This window comes from Marmota marmota, unplaced genomic scaffold (genome assembly GCF_001458135.2).
Source record: "Marmota marmota marmota unplaced genomic scaffold, marMar, whole genome shotgun sequence".
Classification (NCBI taxonomy): domain Eukaryota; kingdom Metazoa; phylum Chordata; class Mammalia; order Rodentia; family Sciuridae; genus Marmota; species Marmota marmota.
The window spans coordinates 2,235,354-2,258,939 of NW_025999942.1; the positions used below are offsets into that span (position 1 = coordinate 2,235,354).

General features: G+C 38.0%; 1 protein-coding gene across 1 annotated transcript in view; it reads left to right on the forward strand.

The window, feature by feature from the left end:
• Window positions 1–21,151, forward strand: part of LOC107153258 (mitochondrial intermediate peptidase) — a 138,650-nt gene extending 117,499 nt beyond the window's left edge. Inside the window, exon 19 of the mRNA XM_048801243.1 lies at window positions 20,887–21,151. Coding sequence (XP_048657200.1) covers window positions 20,887–20,984 — 98 coding nt within the window. The 3' untranslated portion in view covers window positions 20,985–21,151. The remainder of the gene's footprint in view (window positions 1–20,886) is intronic.
• The last annotated feature ends 2,435 nt before the right edge of the window (window positions 21,152–23,586 follow it).

Consider the following 23,586-nt stretch of genomic DNA (forward strand, 5'->3'; position numbering starts at 1 on the left):
TTGTGAATTGTTTGCTGCTATAAATCATTAATTTGGCTGTGTCCCTATAGTATGCTGCTTTTTTTTATTTTATTTTTTTTTATTGTTGTTGTTCAAACATTACATAGTTCTTGATATATCGTCTTTCACACTTTGCTTCAAGTGGGTATGAACTCCCATTTTTAGCCCATATACAGATTGCAGAATCACATCAATTACACATCCATTGATTTACATATTGCCCATACCTAGTGACTGTCGTGTTCTGCTACCTTTCCTATCCTCTACTATCCCCCCTCCCCACCCCTCCCCTCCCCTCTTCTCTCTCTACCCCCTCTACTGACCTTATTTCTCCCCCTTGTATTAGTATGCTGTTTTTAAGTCCTTTGGGTATAGACCCAGAACTGGGATAGCTGGGTCAAATGATGGTTCCATTCCCAGCTTTCCAAGGAATCTCCATACTGCTTTCCAAATTGGCTGCACCAATTTGCAGTCCCACCAACAATGTACAAGTGTACCTCCCCCCCCACACACACACACCCCGCCCACCCGCCTCTCTGCATCCTTGCCAGCACTTGTTATTGTTTGACTTCATAATGGCTGCCATTCTTACTGGAGTGAGATGGTATCTTAGAGTGGTTTAATTTGCATTTCTCTGATTGCTAGATGGTGAGCATTTTTTCGTTTATTTGTTGATTGATTGTATATCCTCCTCTGAGAAGTGTCTGTTCAGATCCTTGGCCCATTTGTTGATTAGGTTATTGTTTTTTTTTTTGTTGTTGTTGTTTAACTTTTTGAGTTCTTTGTATACTCTGGAGATTAGAGCTCTATCTGAAGTGTGAGGGGTAAAAATTTGTTCCCAGGATGGTAGACTCCCTATTTACCTCACTTATTATTTCTCTTGCTGAGAAAAAACTTTTTAGTTTGAACATGTCCCATTTGTTGATTCTTGATTTTAACTTTTGTGATATAGGTGTCCTATTAAGGAATTTGGAGCCTGACGAGATGGAGATTAGGGCCAACTTTTTCTTCTATTAGACGCAGAGTCTCTGGTTTGATTCCTAGCTCCTTGATCCATTTTGAGTTAACTTTTGTGCATGGTGAGAGAAAGGGATTCAATTTCATTTTGTTGCATATGGATTTCCAGTTCTCCCAGCACCATTTGTTGAAGATGCTATTCTTTCTCCATTTAAAATTGTGTAACTGGTGGTTTGCAGTGCTGTGTAGACAATCCTCCATGAATTGAGAATGGGAGAGATGCACCTGAATTCCTTCCTCTTGGAGATAGTTCCTGTTAGGTGTGGCCTCTGGAAGCTCTGCTTACCTGTTCTTTTTGAGGCCAAACTCTAAATGCTGTCCACAAATAAATATTAATTTTCATATAGTTCTATCAAAAGAAAATTTAATATTTTGGCTAGTGTATTTTATAATTAATAATTTGGCTAGAGTATTTTTCTATTCTGTTCCTGACAATAGTGCAACTGTCTTGCTAAAAATTCTGTTCTTTACCCAAAACATTTTGTACTAAGAAATTTAATATTTTTTGCACTAAAATCCACATAACTTTTGAGAGAAAAATGTCAGTGGTTGAAACCAGAGGTGCTAAAGTATTCAGATTCCAGTTAACACCAATAGAACAATTCTGCTTTTACACTTTAATATTTTTCTTCATGTTGTTCTGTCAGATCTCATTAATTCGCATGACTTGTTGCTTGCCAAAAATGAATGGGGGACCTGTAAAGAGGGTATGCTTATTGTCACTCGATAGGGTTGGATTTATAAGACAAGACCTGTAGTAGCTTCTCATTTTCTTTCATGCCACCAGCCTATACCCCAAAACAGAATAACTTAGATGATGGCTCATAACCTTAATTTTGGGGTATGCCTAGGAGTGATTGGTAAAGTTACTGAGATTTGTGATATAAAAGCATATTCAATCTAGTTGGGATCACTCTTATGAAAATATAACTCTTTTATAAGTGTTTTATATATTTTAACTACTTACTACGTAAGTATTAAAAAAAATCTATTATGTAGCAAGAAGTAAATAGAATACTTACCTTCAAATTATGTACCTTCCTGACTAAATCACAACTCTGTTTACCTTCCCCATCAAGACTTTTGTTTCAGATGAACTCCAAGCCATTCCTTAGTGCCCCAGTGTCTATGTATTGTGCTTGCAGTCTTTGAATGATATATATCAGAGCAATCAAATAGAGACAGCTTTTGATCTTTGAATAATAAATACTGCATGGGTACACTTTTAGATTACTTATCTTTTCCAGAATGAATCATCCTTTAGGAACTTGGCTGTGCTCATTCACTGAATTCCTCTGCAGTTTTAGTCCCCGCTTACAGAAGAGCCTCAGTGGTCAGAACCCCATCTAAAGCAAGTCCCAGAGAACACAGGATTCCTTTTTTTCTTTTTTCCCTTGTTTGCTCCACATTCATCAGTTAAAGGCCACTGCTAGGCAACCAAGAGTCTCTACTCTCTAACTCCAGGCTACAAGGCATTTATTTAGCAGTTCCCTTTGCCTAACTCTGTACAGAGAGATCTGCACAGGAAGCTCAGCAGGGGCCTTTCTTAAAGAGTGCATTTTTTTCTTTTCAACTCCCTAAATACCACTTGAAGAGAACACCATAGTGTTTAAAACACTATTTCCTTCTTTAGAGAAGAAAACCATCGTGGAATAGAACTGGATTTGCAGTTAATAGTTATGCTATTGTAGGAGCTATAGGAGGTATAATGTGATTTGACTCCAAAACACTTTCTGATCCTCTTCTCCTGTTATCAGTCCATCTCTGAAGTAATGTGTATGTGTATACATGTGTGCACACATAGCAATGAAAAACATTATAGATAGTATGACCTTATCAATTTTTAAACACATTCATAGCTTATATAAAGATGTACATGATAAGTATGATATTTGGTTATTCCCCCACTGAACCAATGTGGCAATGCCCAACTGAAACCAACTTTCTTGTTGCTGAGCATTCTGGGTGAGGTTTAGTCCTCTGTTCAGTTGTCAATGTGAAGGTTTTCTGCTGTTCCTTCATATACCCCACAGTGTTTTTCAGCTTATGTTAAGGATCATATTTCTGAGCAATAAGAGAACTGATTTTTTTTTTTTTTTGCTTAAAACCATGATGGTATGACATTTCCATTCATTTTGCCATTTTGTAAAATATATACTGAAATGTTTTTTAAGTTGTACTGTGATTAGCTTGATGCGGGGTTCAGTTTCCATTCAGATTCCAGTTAACACCAATAGAACAATATCCATTTACAGTTTCCATTACAATCATTTTAGAAAATGTATAGTTTTTTAGAAAGATAAACATGCCCTAAGATTTGTTGAGTAGCAAGGAAATCATATTTTGGCCTTACTAGGAAGCAGACTTGTTTTCTTATTACAAATAGAAGAGTGGAATTATATGGCTCTTCAGGCTAGAAACTATACATGCCTTCCTCTGTAAAGTATTTTATCTTTTTTGTTTTATATTATTGAAAATTACATTATTGAAAGTTCTTGCATATGGCCCTTCCTGAATTTTTAGGTTTAGATAGCCAGAAAAAGAAAAAAAGAAACTATTAAAAACTTGTCATGAAGTAGGTTCTGTCTGCAGTTACCTAATTTAATTCCCTGTCATGTCAGTCCTCATTTTTATGAATAAAGAAACTTGGTCAGGGTTTATACTCTCTCCACTGCTGTCTTGCCCATGGGAATTTTGATTTGAAATTGACCTGATGTGTACCAAATGGGAGAACCAAGTGACTTCATCCTTGAGGCCTCGTAGTACCCTAATGAACTACTCCCTAATGATCCTCAAGTCTTTTGTGTTATTGTTTTAATGTTGCAACCTAACTATTCTCACTGCCCGGGGAAAGACCTGCCTGATGAACTGCTGCGGATCAGGAGTAAATCTTTGTTTCCTATATGCTCCTTTAGACTTTGGTGGCAAAGCTAGCCAATGGGTTTCTAACTCTGTGGTCCTGGGGAAAAATTCTCTCCAGGTTCAGGATTCTGCCTCTGGCTTCATCGGTCCTGGTGCTCTTGCCCTAGCCCTACATAAAGATGTTTTAGAGGGGATGGAAAGATTTTAATATTCCAGGAGTCTGTTGGTAAATATTAAACACTTTTATTTTTGTGCTCCTTTCTAGAAAGAATCTTTTAGCTTTATTTTTATGTCTCTAGTTTGTAAGAAGAGATACAAAGTAATAACTAGACAGAGTTTTAAAAAACCAAAGATCAGATAAGTTGAGAAGAAATAGTAGATAAATGAGTCAGTTACCAGAAAATTGAAACTCCCTTCCAAACTGACTCAGAATGAAGGTCTAGAAGCCCTCAGGGCTTTTACCTTAAGCTGATTAAAATTATTTAATACTTTACATTTCTTCAGAGCTTTATACTTGCCAAAACGCATTCACTTTTGCCATAATTATCCTACATCATCTCTGTAGCTCATTAAATATTATTTTTGTTCACAGCACAAACTAGAGGATCATGGCTTATACTCCAAAATGTCACCCCCCCCCCAATACCCCAAGGAGATTAATATAAGCAGTTTATAAAGACATTTGCTCTCTTCTTTAAAAACCTTGGTTCCAGTACCGTTGAGTATTTCCAGCTGAGATCATGCCATGCTCCAGTAAAGAACCAGGGATCTTTGGAGAAATGGCTGATTCTAGGCCTGGAGCAGGGAAGATACAAAATTAACCTGTAGCATGTTGTAATGCCAGAAAATGAGGATTGCTCAGAAACACATGCTGCATATGTCACAGGCAGTCAGGAGCCCACTGACAGAACTCTCAATGGCAAAAGCTGGGACAATTTGAGCAATCAATTAATGCAGTATAACACTGAGTATAAAATATAAACCCATACTAATGTCAATTATATGAATGAATAATGATGCAGAGTTCAGTTTCAATACGCAAATTTCCCATGAAGTATGGGCTGTGCAGAGTGACTTCCTTCAAAGAACAAGTGTGCAATGGGGAGAAAAGGAGGCACCTTACAGTGGAGAAATCTGATACAGGCTGCCTCTGTCATGTGGTCATGGTCAATATCAACAATAATCAGTCGTATGTATAGTACCTACTCTTGTGCTGTGATGAGAAGAGTACTTTGCCTCTATGGTCTTCTTACACAAAACCCACAGCCCCAGTCTAATCATGAGAAAAACATCAGATGAAACAAATTGAGGACATTCTACTACACACCTAAACAACACTCCTCAGAACTGTCAAGGTCATCAAAACCAGGGAGGTCTAAGAAACTGTCACAGCCCAGAGGAGCCAAAGGACATAACTACATGTAGTATGGCCTCCTAGATGGGATGCTGGAACAGAAAAAGGACATTAAATAAAAACTAAGGAGCTTTGAATACAGTATGTGTTTAGTTAATAATGCTCTGTCAGTATTGGCTCATTAGTTCTGACAAATGTGCCACACCATTATAAGGTATTAGTAATAGGGAACGCTGGCTTGGTAAGATTTTTATGCCCCCCATGGATCCATCCTCATGACACTTTATTTGCCACATCATGGCCACTGAGAACCATGGGAGACACCACTGTCAGCAGGGGAGGCAACAGCTACCTGGAGTGTAATATGTGAGAACGAGTTAAGTAGAAATGCAAAGGCAAAAGCGAGGCCTGCTGGTCTAAACAGGTCAGCCACTGTGTGGAATTCAGTGCAAAAGCACCTGAGCCAAGGGGATCCAATTCCTAAATCACCCAAGAGACCCCGAGTGGAATTGCCTATCAAATAGCCCTTCTGCCCCAACAGTTCTAGTGATGAGAAACCTGGTTTTTTACAAGGCAAATTTGTTTTGCCTTTAGATAGCTTTAATTGATGAGATGACACATTTTTTCAAATCGACCCAAAATATCCAGTTGATACATCATCTTAGGTAATGAACATTAGTCCTCTTTTTTTTTTTAGTAACCCAATTACCAACCTAATAGGCAATAGGCCAAATATGCTTATCGCGTGGCTGTAATGTTGGTGTTATTTGTACAAGACAAATATGACGGCAGTCAGGGAGCAGCAAGTCCTGTCTGTCAGCAAAAGTACAGCTGACATTTAAAGTAAGAAAGCTAAATAAACTGTCATTGTTCTACATCAGCTTGATTAATTTGTCCTGTTGTCAAAGTGTAGGCATAGTTACTTAAACAGAAAAGGCATTTTTTATTGTTTTATAGCACTGAAAATTAATAGTTATTCTAGTTTTAAAATATGCAGTTAACTTTTAACTATCCAATTGGATTAATCCCTAAATATTGGCATTATGTGGCAAAAAACTGGCATGCTCAGTTAGATGCATGCTGCCTTTGGATGATTATTCCTGAGTTTATTGTTTTAAATGTCTCTTTGCTTCTTAATATTTTAATCAAGTGGAATTTTTAAGAGAGAGATAAGTACTAACACCTGACAGGTTCTGCCTGACATCTATGCTCCCTGTGTGGAGGCCCAGAATTAGTGAGTGCCAGAGCATGCCCAAGGACCATGTGCCTTGGCTAATGAGTGCCCTCCCCAGAATGTACTGCACATTTGTAAATGACTTGGAGGAAAAAAACCCTCACACAGTGTTAGAGTCTGTAAACAAGTCTGGATGGCGCCTGGCATTTTGCCAGAGGGAGTGGTTTGTGAGGTGGCACCAGCGAGCCAGTAAGTGAGGAGATTTCTTATTGGTTGACTGCTGTATCTAGTCTATGTTAATTAAGATAAACTGTGTGGAATGTATAAATACCTCTGTTGTCCTACAATAAACGGCTCCCACTCCTGCTGTATCAATGTACACAAGTTGTTCGTCACCCCCCGGTTATTTTGCTGCAGCCGGACTGCAGCAACACAGCTTTATTAAGTATGAAAAAATGATTTGAAGATACTAACATACCAAACAAATCTATGCTCTTCGAAGTAAATCTTTCTAATGAATCTCAATGGGTTGTTCACAGACTTACATAGACTCTTTCCATTCCCTGTTATAACAAGAAAGGCTTACCTGTCCTTTTTTTTTTTTTTTTGAATTTTAATATCTATTTATTTATTTTTTAGTTTTCGGCGGACACAACATCTTTGTTTGTATGTGGTGCTGAGGATGGAACCCGGGCCACACGCATGCCAGGCGAGCGCGCTACCGCTTGAGCCACATCCCCAGCCCTTACCTGTCCTTCTTGACTGCCTCCTTTACTCTACCTACTTTCCTGCCATAATTTTATCATATATTATTTCATTTATTAGCTTATTATGGTCTCTGCCTCCAGTAAAGTCCTAATTCTATGAGGGAGTTAAACTGGTCACGTTTATGGCTGCACCTGCAGCTTGGTTTTAAGGCTCAATGCGTAGGTCTTTAATAAAGATTGGTAACTGAGCATATGTATCAATATCAAAATCGACTTCAAGAGTCAGATGTTTCTTGTACTATAAAAAAATGTTAGAGTAAGAACTGGTTTTTATTTGCCTGGTTCTGAAATCTTTATATCACAAATATACTTCCAAGTATTTTATAGGCCTAAATATTTTTGTGAATCTCTATAATAACGTAAAAGAAAAACTATAGATAGCAAAGGTGTTGTATACATCGGTGTTCACTCCCTCTTGTTCTCTTCCTGTCACTGTGTCATCTCTCAGATATCTGGGTAGGAGTTTGGCCTCTGCCTCCTACCACCACCTGCATAGCTCCTTTCCCCCACTGAACCTTGATCAGAACCCGGCGGGCCTTCCCCTTCACTGGCATCTGTCCTTTTAGGTTAGACTTTGTTAGCAGGACAGAAGATGCCTAAGTGAATGCCATCATTTGGTTTCCCAAGATGGCACATGTTCTATTCTTTTTATTAGCTTTCCTCCTAAATACCATGTACATTTATCATACTATACATGACCAGTGTTCTATAAGAGAGAGTAAAATAGATCATTCTTTCATTGTATAATTGTTATAATGGAAGACCACCAAGTCAACCTGGTATTGTAGAGTTAGGTTGTATTCTGTAAAGATCAGATGCACCCACCCTTCCAGTAGCTACTCAAGTGTATGTACAATAGAAAGGAAAAAGCCAAACTTTGAACTAAAGAGATTCCTAGAATATGAGATGCAAAGAACTAAAGCTAAAGTTTTTTAAGATACAGGTATGCAAAAGGGACAGTGTGTGGTGGCTGTAAGTGAAGCCCTTGATGAAAGAGTGGCAATTTTCAATTTTCTAAAAAAAATTAACTCTGAAACACCATGAATAAGCAATTGCTGTGGGAAATTGGTGTTATAACACATCAGGTTAACTATCACTCTAGATACTGTTCAGCACTCTGTAAGTTTTACAATATAGGGCAAGAAAAGCTATGTGACATATTAATCTCTTCACATCAAACAAGAAAGTCAGCGTTTGTAAGGAAACTATAGTCTTTCTTCTGCTCTCTTATACTAAACTTAACCCAGAAGCCTCTACTATCCCTTGATCCCCCTACCCCAGTTTTAACAGACAGAGTTTTTTCTTTTTAATTGAGATGGGGTCTCACTGTGTTGCCCAGGCTGGTCTCAAACTCCTGGGCTCAAGCTATCCTGTTATAGGTGGCAGCGACTATAGGTATGCACCTAGGTACCTGACTAGAATTTTGACTTCTCACCTGAAAATCCTCTGTCAGTTCTGTATGGCATTACATTTGTCTTAATCACTTTTCATTTCAGTATAATGTCTTGATTCTGTCCAGGGGTGAGTGAGTATTGATGGTAATACAACCAGAGAGAAGGGACTGGTGGGAACCCTGTTAGACAAGAGGAAGGTCTCTGCATTTCCCCTTTATGTTCTTGTTGGTCAGAGTTCAGCACTTCTCATGAAACCTTGAATCAGAAGTTCCTGCCTAAATCATTTCAGATCATCAGTACTCTGTTTTCAATAGCATGCAGGAAGGAAATCCACTCTGCTGGAAAGGCAGTGACATAATGAAATAATGAAAGTGGGTTGAATGTGATACAGGAGCATCTCTGATGTAGCTGCCACTTGTTCTTATATGTCACATATAAGGAGATGGAGGTCTGGGAAGCTGACTGGCCCCTGAGTGCTGCAGGGCTATTAAATACCATGGTCAGGAGTCACCTTGCTATTTTGCTTTTGGGGCCCTTGAGGTGTCTGACTAACTCACTGTGTACCTATTGGGATCCCTCTTGAAGCTCAGTTCTTGGACACTGTCTTTGTCTTCAACTTCTTTTTATTACTGTTTGGTGTGTAATGCTTGTTTTGAGTGTTGTCTTTGAATGGTAGCAAGCTGTTTTTTACTTTACTGTGTACATTTGTTGGGTCTTTTTTGCATTTGTTTAACGATTTGAGATAACGTGTCTGGAGTTTGACTTTATTTCAGGACTGAGAAAATATCTTGTAGTAGACTCATGGTGAAAAATATACCACCAATCCATTTTTGTTGAATGAACGTATACTACCTTCTAAAATATGTAAATAATATTCTTTCAGTGCTTTGATTACTTAAGGGAAATTCCTAAAATGTTCTGTAAAGGTGTTGATTACAGATGGTGTTCTTAATTGGTTTTCTAACCTTAGAAATGTGTGCTGTGGGCAGTGGACTAAAAACAGTTTAGAAAAGCAGATATCATTTCCCTAAAGCTCTTGATCTAGATTCAAGGGCCAAGGCAGTGAGGAGCCATGAATATCTTGGGCAGGACTGATGTTGGGGATATACTGATGAATTCACATTTGGAAAGTTTAACAATAAAAGGTTTAAAAATCATAATCACAGAGATTTAGAGCACCTTTTAGTTGAAGAAGTAAAACTTACATTTGCTAACTGACTTGGAAATTTTCTCATAGATCATAGGGACTGGCAAAGTCTTTTGGTTTAACTGGATCATTTCCTAAAAGATCATTTATAAGCTGTCCTCTGCTGTTTATTCGAGTCTTTCAACTAGCTCTAAAAGAAACGATTTCCTTTTGACTGTTATATAACATTATTAATAATGAAATTTGATTATACAATTAGCATACCTAAGCCCAATTATCTTTTTTATTTAGTAGTTCATCTTTACATTAAAGTTTTTCTTATAGAATAATCCCTCCTTAATCTCACAGTTTGCACATCTCAAATATTTGAGTAGCATTATCAAGTTATTTTTCTGACCCATCACCTAAGTTGGAGCATGTCAGGTAACATGTTTAGTTCCTTACTGTTTCCCTAGTACCAAATGTACATTTCGTTTGCTTAAGTTGTAGGGTTAAAGAAGGCCTACCTCAGCTTATATTTCCTCTTCAAACAGTTTAAACAAAATCAAGCTTTCCAAATTCTTAAAACCTTAAGTCACACACTCAAAATAATAGAAATCTCAACACTAGATTTATTTTTGTCTTCTTTACGTGTACATGCATTTCACAATAGGATACGGATTTATTAAAATGTCACAGCAGTCTTACACACCAGTTTCCCAAAAATAAGTGATACTTTATGTTGGATATTAACCAGTAAATCTCATTTCTACTACTTTTATATTTTAGACTTGAATGAACAGGGGAGAGTTATAGTAGTCACAGTAACTATAATAATGAGGGCAATAACAATAACTACACCTGAAAGCATTTTGGGGGGTATTCCTGATGTGTAGAGTGTTATTATCTAAACTGTCTAAGGGGTATTTGCTAACTTATATACCTAAGGTCACCCAGTAGCGAGGGCCTAGAATCAGGATCCAGATTCAGGCACAGTGACTCAGTCTTCTGTGGGCGAGTAATTCCTTAAACTTCTTTTTCAGGTTTTGCAATGAAGCTTTTGCTTTGGAAATAGGCATATGCATATTCCACTGTATTTTTTCCCCTTGCTCTTTTATAATTTTTTCAACTGAGTTAACTTATCAGAAATGCACTGATGCTCCAAGAAGATCTTGGTGAGTTCTCAGTAAGATATTAGGGGGACAAAGCTGCAAGATGGCATATGCCAACTAGAATTGATAAGGTACTCACTGCCTTACATACAGTACAGATTTTATAGCATGTGAATTTATATACATGTGAATGTATGCATGCAGAATAAGATTTGTACTTTACAACACTCATTTGGCAGGAGCCTTCTTTTCTTGCACAGCAGAAAAGGGATAAATGACAAAAGCATAATATGGAATGAGAGGTAGAATCTGATAGCTTTAGGATTTCAACATAAGTTCAATAATGAAGGTAAATGGCAACCCAGAATAATAGCCAAGTAAACAGAATCCCTAATCTTTGGCTTATTTAGATATTTACTCAACATAGCTTCTAAAATAGCTGAGAACTTTTTGGAGGAAAGAAATGGAAGTGAGCACCTGCATTCTCGGGTAAAGGCTTCCTTTTCATAAATGCACTGATTCTTCAAGAGGGTGTGTGCATGTTTAATGTGTGGGTGTGTTTGTCTAAGGAAGACATTGAGCTCCAAAAGGCAAAATGTTTCATAATCCAAAAATGTAATTGTGAATGGAATTATTAAACCTAATGATTAAATTAAAATAAGCTCACATGTGAACCAAGCACTTATGTGAGCCCAACTTCTCTCTAGCAGGGCTCCACTTCAATCTAACCAATAACTCCAGCCTCTCTCTTATTTGAACAGCAGCAGCTACTATTCCAGCCTAGAGAGAAGTGGAGTTCTTCAGTTCAAAGGAAGAGAGGAATTTCACTTTTTGGCTGATGGTCTAATTTCCCCAGAAACTGATTGTAGATAGTGGGAATTAACCTTTAGCAAAAGATGTGGGCAACCACAGCCTTGTAGAAGAGGAATACTTCAAAGTTGAGAAGGCGAGTCACACAGTTGCCCCAGGCTTGGGAGAAAGATCTGGAATGAGAATTCTGATCTCATAAAATTCACTTAAGATTTTTCAAACAGCCAAGCCAGCCTTTGTAGCTATAATTCTCAATCAGTCTGAGCTGAGTTTGGCACATATAATATTTTCCATTAAAAAAATAGCTATTAACTATTACAGTATATTTTTAGAATTGGTCGTGGTTGTGGGAATGCTCAGATCTCCTTTTCACAAATTCCCATGTCTGTATAAATAATCTACTTTTCTGTATATCCACAGTATTGTCATGTTTGGTGGAGTGGGAGAGTAGAGCCCTGGTGAATCCAAAGTTATGGTACTTCTAAATGTCTTCTTTTATTAATTAATTAATTTACTTGCTTATTTACTTATTTATTTATTCATTTTGATTGAGGTAGACAGAACATAAAATTTATCATTTACCATCTTCCAGTATACAATTCAGAAGCATCCACAGTGTTGTGCAACCATTACCATTAACCATCTCTAGAACTTTCTCATTACCCTAGTGATCTCTGCTTGATAAATTTTCTAACAGAAAAATTGATTGGTTTTAGTTACATCTTTAATTTGTTTACTTTATTGGATAGACAGTTATCTTATGAAAAAAGCTCAAAAAATAAATAAGTAATGATTCATGAGCTTATAGTTTTAATTTTTTTTTTAGTTGTCAATGGACTTTTGTTTTACTTTGTCATATGTGGTGCTGAGAATCGAACCCAGTGCCTCACATATGCTAGGAAAACACTCTGCCACTAAGCTACAACCCCAGCCCATGAGCTTATAGTTTTAAGATTTGTGATAGTAACAGATAATCATAGGACAATCAACTTGTACAAAAATGATGAGTAACCTCATCCTTCAACTCTTGAACTAGGAAGTAGATTTTCATAGACTTTCAGGTCTGATTGTTATTATTGCCAGTTACTAAGCAGTTTTTTTGCATTAAATACACTCTTAATTAATCCTCATAGTAATTTAGCTATGTAGATAACTTGATGCCAATTTCATGAACTTCAAACATTATATTAGACTCTGGTATTTTACTTTTCATCACTTACAGGAGAAATGAGGCTTAGGGAAGTTAAGTGACTAGACTGAGGTCCCTTCACCCCAGTTGGTTTACCCAGGGTGATAACTTACCAAACACTTGCTTCAACCATCAGGATATATTGCCTTTAGAGATATCTAAAATTGTGTTTAAAAAAGGATTGTTTTCCTCCTTTGGATTCTTTCAAAGGAAAACTTTTGTTTGGTCAAAAGAGAATTAAACTGTCATTTTAAATTATAAAAGGCCACAGTATACCAGATAATGTTCCATTCAGTTCTAAATTCAAGACAGCATAGTGCCCCTCTGGCTGTTTTAGAATCGTAGGGTAGTTCCTCTGTTTATTTTCATAGCTGGGCTGGTGAGTCTCCTAGGACTAGGAGTCCCCCAGGACATTTTCTTCATGTAGCCTGAGGCTCTTTTTGATTCACTGAACTGTCTCTAAAATACCTACAGGCCTCAAATATATTAAACCTGTCTGAGCAGCATACAATTAATTAATCTAAACCAAGTACAGTGATTAGCTATTAGCTTTGTTTTTAAAGAACCAGTGAGCCAGTTTTCCTGGCCACCTTGGCCTGTAAATGCTGGCCACTTCTGATCTGTGTTGGAACTTTATTCACCTGACCTACAATATAGAGCACCCAAACCTCACCTCTTGGGAACTTGGATCTGTGAAACCCAGGATTGAATGGAAATTTTCTTCCCTGATTCCACAAGGACAGAAGCAGTTTCAGGAGGACCCACCAAGGATGGATCAAGATATCCCACCCTACATTTTCCTAACCAAACTCCACATCCCTGTCCAGGCTGTGTGGCACTGAGACTCTCTCTTCTCGCCTTAGCCAGGAACACCTCCTGTTTGGGAGAGAAGAGATTGGGCATTAAATTTGTCTTTTCTCTCACCTGGACTTTAGTTATCAAAGAAGAGACAGCATCATTTAAATGAAAAATATCCTCTCCTAGAACAAACTTGGCAAAGTTGGTCCTTAATCAAAAATGTTCATGTCTGCCAGACATCATTAAATCTCAATTGGGACTCTTCTTGAAAGAAGTAAAGAACCAACTCTGGCTTACTAAAACAGAAGACGCATTTTTTTGGAACAATATGGAGGAGGCCACAGAATCAAAGGGAGAAATCAGAACAGGGATCAGAAAGGAACCGGTGTTTTCTTTAAAGTCCTGGTGCCAGAATGGGTCTGGCACCAGTAATCTGCTCGGGCTCCAGTTCCAGGAAGAATACATCTGACTGTCCTGGTCAGCAATCTGAAGGCAGAGGGGTACTTTGATGAAGACTCCCATCAGGCTGTATTCATCAGCCCACAGCAAAGTGTTGATGTTTGCCATCTGATATGCCTTTGTTGGGGGCCTGACCTTTGCATGGTAGGATGGTGCCACCAGTTGTAGCACTCCACGGTGTTAAACAAAAATGTCTTCTGGTGTTGCCAAATGCCGTCTGGGGAACAAAATCACCCTCACCTGAGCATATAGTAAAATTGTTCCTCTAACAAGACAGCAAATGGGTGTCAAAATAGAAAAATGAGCAGCATCCAGTAAGGCTTTCCTCTTTACTCCATCCAACCTGGGCCCTATTCCGGGTTGTAACCCAGCCTCCAGTCTGGGGTGACTGGTTCTACATGATTCCTCACAGACTCTCTGCCTCCTCATAGAACTGTGACATCTCCTGACTGTCCATGCCCAGTTATTCATCACTCCCACTCCTGTACCATCTCTGTACCTGGTACATACCTCTGTTTTCCATGAACATTTGTATTTTGGCAATTTTCTCCCCAGCTAATGAACTTTCTAAGAACAGAAATTGGGCCTTACTTATATCTGCTGTTTTACATAGTATTTGGCACATAGATACTGGGTAAATTTTATTTTTAATAACTCCATGAACAGATTTTCAGTCCAAATGGAATAAAGAATGGTTACACTTCTGCCAGCTGCAGGGTTGCTAGAGCCTGGCATTCAGGCAGAGGCTGTCATTTCAGAACTCCAACAGGGGGTCCACACCTAGGCAATTCCTATCTACCTTTCTACTAAGGGGCACACCATGAAAACCCCATTTTAGCAGAACCCCACAGACTCCAGTGCCTGACCTAACCATCAGTCTTTTCCTTGGAGAGGGAACTCCACCAGGGCGCCTTCTGACACCTGATTTTCAAGCTCAGAACAGGCTGAACTGATATATGAAAGAAGTTTCTGAGAAGTGTTTTCCTCATAGAAGAGCCAATAACTGATAAATACAAAGCCCTGTTGCTGGTAACCAAAATATATCTTGTTTTTAAATCTTTTTAATAAAAATATTGCTCTGGCCTCCCAAGAGTGCTCCATCTGGGAGACTTCTTAAGCAAATTAGCAAGTCCAGAGCCACAGCTCCCACACAACTCCACAGTTCTGCCAGGGCTTCCTGGGCCGCCTCCAATCCTCCACAGATTTTCAGGTTATTTTTATGCAAATCCACTTGACCACTTAGGTGCTTTTCCAGCTAGTTGAGCTATGCCCTTGGGTCTTAGCCATCATAACTTTGAACAGTGTCCCACATAAATTCTAATTTTGCTTGATGTGATTGTTCTCAATTTCACTTGAGAAATATTTTTTAAGTTTAGTTAAATAGAAAATCACATCTTTCTTGTGCAGTATGTTTCAAGTTCTAGTTGTCAGAAGAATATCCACCTCTACTTTTCAGGTTTAATAGGTTTCCTCCAGTCCTTCTGAGCTGCAATTCTCACACTTTAGAATGTTCTAGAAACCCTGAGAGGGCTTGTTAAAACACATATTGCAGGGCTACCCCCAGTTCTGATTTAGTTCATCTTGGCTGGGATCAATGATTTGCATTTCTAACGAGTCCTCAGGTACCACCAATAAGATTGGTCTCTACTTTTAGACCCATTAGATCATAATTCCTGTAAGAGTCTCAGTAATTCTTGTATATTTTATAACATCTTTGTGAGATTGGAGATGTGGCTCAATGGTAGAGCATTTGCCTAGCATGTGCAAGGCCCTGGGTTTAATTCAGAGTACCACAAAAATAAATAAATGAATAACATCTTCTTCATAAATAATGTGTGATTTTTTTTTTTCCTGCCAGCTTAAAAATCACATTAGGCACTCAGGTACTGATAGAGAGAAATGAATGAATGGATGAGCCCTTAGTAAAGGTTCTGTTTGTAGTACTTAATTGATCCTTCTTCATCTTTTACTAAACTTTTATCAAACTCAATCATATTTATTTTGTTAGGCATCCTTAGTTGGTATTAAGCAATATATGAAATAGACTCAGAGAGGAGATGCAATTCTTTTACTTATTTTTCAAGGCTTAAAATAATTCTAATATATTTTTTTAATTATCCCAGCAATCTCCTAAATACACTAACTATTTCAGCCCAGGCACTTAGTTAAGGGAGCCAGAACAAGATTGTGTCTTTGCAGGGTTGGTTTAGAGGCACATTCAAACTGCCAACCAGTTGCTCTCAATCATGTTTGTAAGAAGTAATATTTAGTCATACATCCAAAAGGCCATTTAAGGAGTTAAAGAGTTCAGGCCATGATCATGCTGATTTTTAAATGGAGGTCTGGTTAGATTATTTGGTGTATTACAAAATAATAGGGCGTTCACTTACTTGCAGCTTTGTACATGTATTGAATTCATACTGGAGCTGGCAGAAATTTTTCTAGGTGAAGCATGGAAATATGCATAGATAGGAGCCCCTTAAACATGTAAGGGCTTCTGTTGCAAGGAGTTGCCACAGTTACTTGGAGGCCACCCAGAAAACATCCTTACGTGCAAAACTCTTAGGCACCACTTCTGCCAGTATCACGCCAAGACCAGAACTCCAGCCACAATCAAGGTTAAGAGCATTGTGCTCTGATATGTCATGAAGTGAGTGCCTGTCCATGAGTGTCCCAGTGATACACGGCTGAGCAAAGCCAATACCCCTGCTGCCCTCCCAGCAGAATCCAATTTGTTTCTATTCAAAATGTGTGCTATAAAACAGAATTGTTCAAGAACCAATGAGCATTTTGGTTGTCTTTAAGGGGACCCTGAATAAGTTGGCTACATAGGGTCGTGGGTATCATGCAGAAACAAGGGGATTTTTTTTTCAGTATTTTTCCACACAAGAATGCTGATATTTAAATATGGATCATATTTATGTATGTATGTTATCTTATAGAATTTGAATGCATGAGGAATATATCATAGTTCCTAAAGAGCATGGGATCTGGGATCAAATTGATAGGGTTAAAAAACAAAAAAAACAAACCTAAGAGTTGTATGACTGCTTTGTCATCTTGTTTGTGAGGTGGGTCCCTCACAGGTGCACTTTGAGGAGCAAGTGAGTTAGCACTGTTAGTATAGTGCCTGGCACTCAGTAAACACGCTGTAAGTAGCTCTAGTCATTTGTTGGTGGTACAGATGGTGATCTCTGACAAACCCTTTCTAGACCAGCTGTCTAGGTTAGTCCCCTCAGGTGGCATCTCTCTCCACTCTATTTTGAGCTCCTGTCAACAGCCACTTGGGGGAGTAGCACACAGTGCAACTTGGGAACCTTAACTGCTTCAAGAGTTAGTCTTGAAACCCATTTGACATCATAATTTACTTTAGTCAGGCCTACAATAGTCACCCTGTATTTGAAGCTTATGAAACACACCACTATGAGCGGTAAGAATGTAGTTCTTTAACTACTAATTATTTATTATCTATCCCTGTGAGTAGGATGACTAGATGTAACTTAACTCACTATTTTCCTTTTCACAAACTAATATGGGCAACATGTGTCCTGTTGCAGTTTTGCTTTTCTTCTGTTGCTGTTGACACATTTCTCTTCCCATTTGTGAAGTTGTTTTTGTGAATCCTTTTGAAAAAAAACACATCCATTTCCCCTGAAATTTGGGTTGTTTCTTCCATGAAATAAATACATTTGCCACCTCCACCCACTTACAGAGTTATAGCTCCAATCTATTCTCAAGAAGGTCCTAAGAAAGTACAAATCTAATTATCACCATTTTAAAACTAAACCTTGTAGACAAAGGGGATATCGTTTTCAGCTTTAAAAAAAAAAAAAAACATAGTGTTCTTAGAATTTTTTTTGACTATACACATACCAGCCAACTTCAATTTTTCTTATTGTGGAACTACCTGAAACATTGGATTTTTCTTTTAAATCTCTGTGTTGGTGTTTGTTCATGTTGACACTTGTAAAACATGTAAATCTAATCAGAGTGAGGCTACTGTAACAATGTACCCAGAGAATTTTTGTACTTAACTGTTATTCTTGTTCCCCTCAGGTCCTGATCTCCTTTTTGCAACTTTCATCGTTAGCAATCACACTGATAAAATTACCAAGCCATTTAAGCTCTCACCATATTTTATGAGAAAAGACTACAAGTGTGTTTTTCTCAGGTTACCATAGTCTCTCTTCTCTAAAATGCAGAAATGGTTCAGATGGGAAATTGGAGTAGGAAGCGTGCTAGTTATATCTGTCTGCCGAGGAGAAAGCAAGGTCATATTTATGTTGGCAGTTGGTTGATTTGAAGTGAACCACTTCAAAGGAATAGGAGGGTCATACTTACTTGAATAGGTTGGCTCCGAATAAATGGTTTTACCTTCTGACAGTTCTAGTCATTTAATTATAAACGACCAGTCTTGTAATTATAGAAATGTTTCAAATATTAAAAGGAAGAAAACGGTATAATGGGTTAGCACATTTGACTGAAAGCCCTGTCTAAATATTTTCTCCACAAATATGCTCTGCATCAAGAAACCTGGCACATAGGAAATGCGCAAAGACTGATTTATAATCAGATTGAGTCTACTTACGTAACCTTCATCTAGAAAGTACAGTGTAAATGTGCAACCTGAGTGATCATCAGAGAACCAGCATTCCCCTCATTAGTCACTTATCTGGATAAAAGGAGAGACCTGCTTTCATCCATAAGAATTATTTTACTGTGTAAAAGAAAATTGCATTTTGAACATTAGTAATACAAATTAAGCCATGGCAATGATATTCTCTTCCAGTAACTTCTGCTTAACTCCTAAGATGGAGCCATTAAAATGTGAACTTAAATGAGGATGAAAATATTTTGATCTGCAGTTGAAAATATTATAATATTCTTGCTATTGTCAGCTACACTAGGCCTAGTTAGTGGCTTTCGAGTATGGATTTAGAGCTACCATTTTTAGGTTGGCCTGTTTCCAGTCTTGTACACACCACCTGGTGGGAATGACCACATCCATGTCTTAGACTCGGACTCTCCTCAGACCATTACATTTTCACTGCCATCTGCAGATTGGACATCTCCACATGGAGCATCCCCTTGCTTATTAAATTTGGCAAGCAGTTGTTCTTTGTTGTCCTGCTTTTCCTGTGCCCCAGCTCAATTTACCCTTCTTGTCCCATTGGTGAGTGGTTCAGAGCTCAGATTGTTCTTGGCTAACCACACCACAAAGCCAGTAACTTTGTGTCCAACAGACATTTTGTATTTTATATTGTACCCTCCCTAAAAGACCCAAATTTCAATCTAAATCCTCCTCAACTTTTAAGTTTCTGCTCCGATCTCATCTTCACAAACCTGAATCTCCCCATTGGAACAGTCTATTCTCCCAATGACTATGTTGTTAACATCCAAAACTCACTTCTTACCAAAATTTTATGTTGAAAATTTTCAAACATTTGACAGAGTTGAATGAATAATATGCTAACACTCAAATGCTTGCCATTTGGGTTCTATAAAATAAAAAGTCAATATAATAACATTTTGAAATATTTATATCTGTTCTTCCTTCTATCTGCCCATCAATCTGTCATATACTTTCATGCATTTCAGAGTAAGTAGCAGATGTCAGTACATTTTACCACTAGACACTTTGGCACATAATGCATTCATTAGCACTTGATTTTTGTTTACTTTTTTTTAGGTAAAAATTTTTAGACAAGATGCGCAAATCTTAAACATTCCAGTCAATTAATTTTGACCCATGTACATACCTATATAATTCAAATCACTATCCAGATATAGAACATTACTATTACATCTCAAAGATATTCTATGACACTTCTTCTAGACACTTCATACTTTTATCCTTTACACTGATGTTTGTAAGCATTACATTTTAGTTCCTAGCTGAAGTATAAGAGGGGGTCAAGGTTAACTTCCCCACATGGGTACCCCCTTCCGCAGTTTGCCTTTACACCCAGCAAATATTCAATTCCCATTTATTAAATTGCTTCAGAGATTACATAGGAAAATAGAATATTCTGGCAATATTTTAAAGTCTTGGTATTGGAAATAGTTTTATAGGATTGATCCCTCAAACTAAATGTCAGTACAGAGCCTCTTCAGTCCTTGGTTTAAAGAAACCAAGAATATAGATTGAAGCAACAAGATTGGTTTCATGAATCTTTGCCTTTGGCTTCCTTGGAGTGAAGAACATAGATAAATTGAGGTTTGTATTTAATTTGCCAGACAGTGCTTTGTTGCTTTTTGTTCCTTCTTAGTTTATAACAACGGTGTATATCAGATGAGGAAATTTGAGTATCAGGGCTTTTCAGTGACTTGTATATTACACAATTAGTAATTTCCAAAGGTATGAGTTCTCTAAGACAGGGACCTGGAGGAAAGCCAGTCACTTGATTCTGATGTAAGATTTACACTTGATTGGTTTTGAAGTGTGTAGAACTCAGTAATAAAACTCAGTAAGTAATTAAACTTACTATATTCTGAATCATACCAGTCAAACATAACTAGAAAACTCAGTCTTCTAACATCATTCCAACTGGCTAACGACAGCTTCAGTAACAAAAAGTCTTGGGAAATATATTTGGGCCTAAATCTGTAAGCTAAGTACTGGTTAAAGAATAAAAATGCTTTAAAATAAAAAAAAAAAAATAGCTTCAGGGCCCTCATAGTACCCAGGGCTTTATGAAATAGCCTCATAGTCACGTTACAGAGCCAAATCTTCTCCTGAAAAGCCAGAGCGTTTGATTTGAATCCATGTCCTTGTCCCTCCTGGTGTCCCCCAATAATGTGGTGCTTATCTCCTCTGGTTGCAGGTATGCTTCAGAAGTGTCCTTCTATTGATGACTTTGTGAACGCCCTTGTTTCTGACTTGGATCTGGATTTTGAAACTTTCCTCATGGATTCTAAATAATGGAAATACCTTGGATCTTTTAAATCAAAGTCATGTAGATATTAACCATTTCTTACAAATGTTATTGCTGTGAGAACTCATTTCTGATTTCAGTATTCACTTATGTAATAACTCCTGACAAACCTTAAACTGATGGAACTTGAAATAAATAACTTGTTTGAATTATACTTGCTTTTCACCTGTTATGGCAAATTTGGGACATATGATAATCTACTCAGGCAAACTAGTAAAATCTACACTCTATATGAAGGTGTTACGTGTTAAAGTTCGGGCATTTCTGTATTATGATCACTCTTCCCCTAAATTTTTCTCCTTCTTTTTGATCTTTAATACTTAGAGACTTAGTTGAAAGCAAAATTATTTTGGTTTTGGACACAGGTTGAAGCAGTCTTCAGATGGATCACACACATAGTTTTTTAAATAATTACCGTTTCTTAAGACCACTATACTAGACTGAAACACACTCTGAGTAACAGTAACCAGGAACAAGTACAGTTTCCAAATTACTTGTAATTACTTGCATTGACCTTTCTAATTGTTCAGAGACTACACAGATGGACTCAGGAGTGAGAGATGTTGAACTTATACTTTTCTGGCTTGCCAAGGTCAAGCAACAGGTACATAGGGAACAGGATTCAAACTGTGTCTTTCTTTATCCAGAATTTAGCTGCTTTCTGCTGTTGCATACTGTGTTATTGCATTCTTGTTAATATCAGGAAAGAAACCATTTAATGGGTTTTTCCCACCATTAAAGTCAAGAAGTTAATTATAGCTTTTCAGTTTGAAATGCTGTCTGCCAACAGCCTCTTCCTGCTTCTCACTAAATGACCAACGATGAAGCAGGAAGAGTCAAAATCTCCCAAAGTAGGACACACATTCAAGCTATTCACAGACTGTGAAGGAGTGTCTACAAGCTCATAAACAGATGGGACCAGATGAAGAGATGTCATCAGTGAGCCTCATGCCCAGTCCCCCTGGATGCCAGGGGCCCTGACCCTTCCTCCTTTCTCACCTCCTATCCACATGTGCAAATCCAAATTTACAACAACTGAAAAGCAGAGTGACTGGCATACCACCAGGACAGGGCTTCTGTGGCAGCCACAATGCTGCAGTTTATCCCTCTTCCTGCTCCTCCTGTTCTGAGTTTCTCTAAACAGCAACACTTGGAAACTGCAGCTCACAGGAAACATACAAGCAGAGAGCAAGGCAATCCTGGCCATGGCATCTGCTCAGCGCCCAAAGCAAAATCGGGAAAGGGGTTGGGGTGGTGTTGGCAATAGGAAGTGCCCCAGTGCCAGTGCCCGAGGAAGCATAGAACTGATCCTGTGTCCCACCCTATTTATTCTCAGTATTGAGCTAGGGAGGGAAAGATCTTATCCTTGCAGACTTGCACTAGCAGATGCCAGCTCCGTTCTGGGAAATGGACTTAGAGAACTCCACCTGTCAGTCAGTTACAGACAAATCTGAAAAGGTGCTTTCACCACTCCAGGTGTCCCGACAGTGACAAACCCCTGCGTCTTTATAAATGTTTTTTTCAGTTGAGTGGAAACAGAAAAGGAAATCTATGTGGAGCCTACAGGAAACATTCTTCGGTCACCTGGAAGGTGTGGAATTTGTAATTTTGAAAATTATTTTTAAAAGGAGGTAAAGCACACTGTAGAAAATCTTTCTGGTATCTTGAGATTACAGAAAACATGATATTTATGAAGCTGAAATCCATAGAGAAGAAACAAAGGGGGAAAGACAATAAGATAAGCTGAGGAGGGAGATAAGTAAAATAAGAAAAAAAAATTTCAGAGAAACTAAAACCACAGCACAATGATTTAGAACATAGAGAAGCAGAAAAGAGCAAAATTGTCAAGATGAGCTTGAGAAACTGTGAGAATGCAGGTTAAAGGGATGTGATGGCAGCAGATGGTGAGGATGCAGGGTGGAAAGGCACCTCTTCTGAATCACAGAACTACAGAGAATGAAGCCAGGAAAATGAGAACCAAAGGAATCACCAGAAATAAATTCTTCTGTACTCCTCCTGTTTTCCCAAACCAGCGAACAGCAGTTCGTAAGTGATCCCATGAATAAATGCTATGCAATGAATTAAAGTTTTTTTGAGCAGGAAAGAACAAAAAGTGCAGAATTTAAAAGGGGAATCCTTGATGGTTGTACAAATATCCTTGTACAACAAATATCACTGTAAATATCCTTAATGCCCCTAACCCATGTATTTAAGAATGGGCCCCAAACGGTAAATTTTATGAATATTATGCACAATATTTTAAAAAGAAAAATTCTGAATTCCAGACCAGAAAAGTAAAAGGATCCAACACATAGAAACATTCTGCTTTTTTGAGAGGTAACATATAAATAAAATTATGACCCCTCATATCCCAAATTGGGCTTTGCAGAACACTTCTGAGGAACAGTTCCTTAGTGTCTCATAAACTCATAAAGATCCTGTCATTAAATGCACAGAAACCTTGAAAGTTCATTGCACATATTAGCAAATTTAAGATTACTGAACATATTTAGCATTGCATGCATGACTCAGTATTTCCCAAATATATTTGACTATAGTACCCATCCCCCTTTGGGAGTATCTATTGAC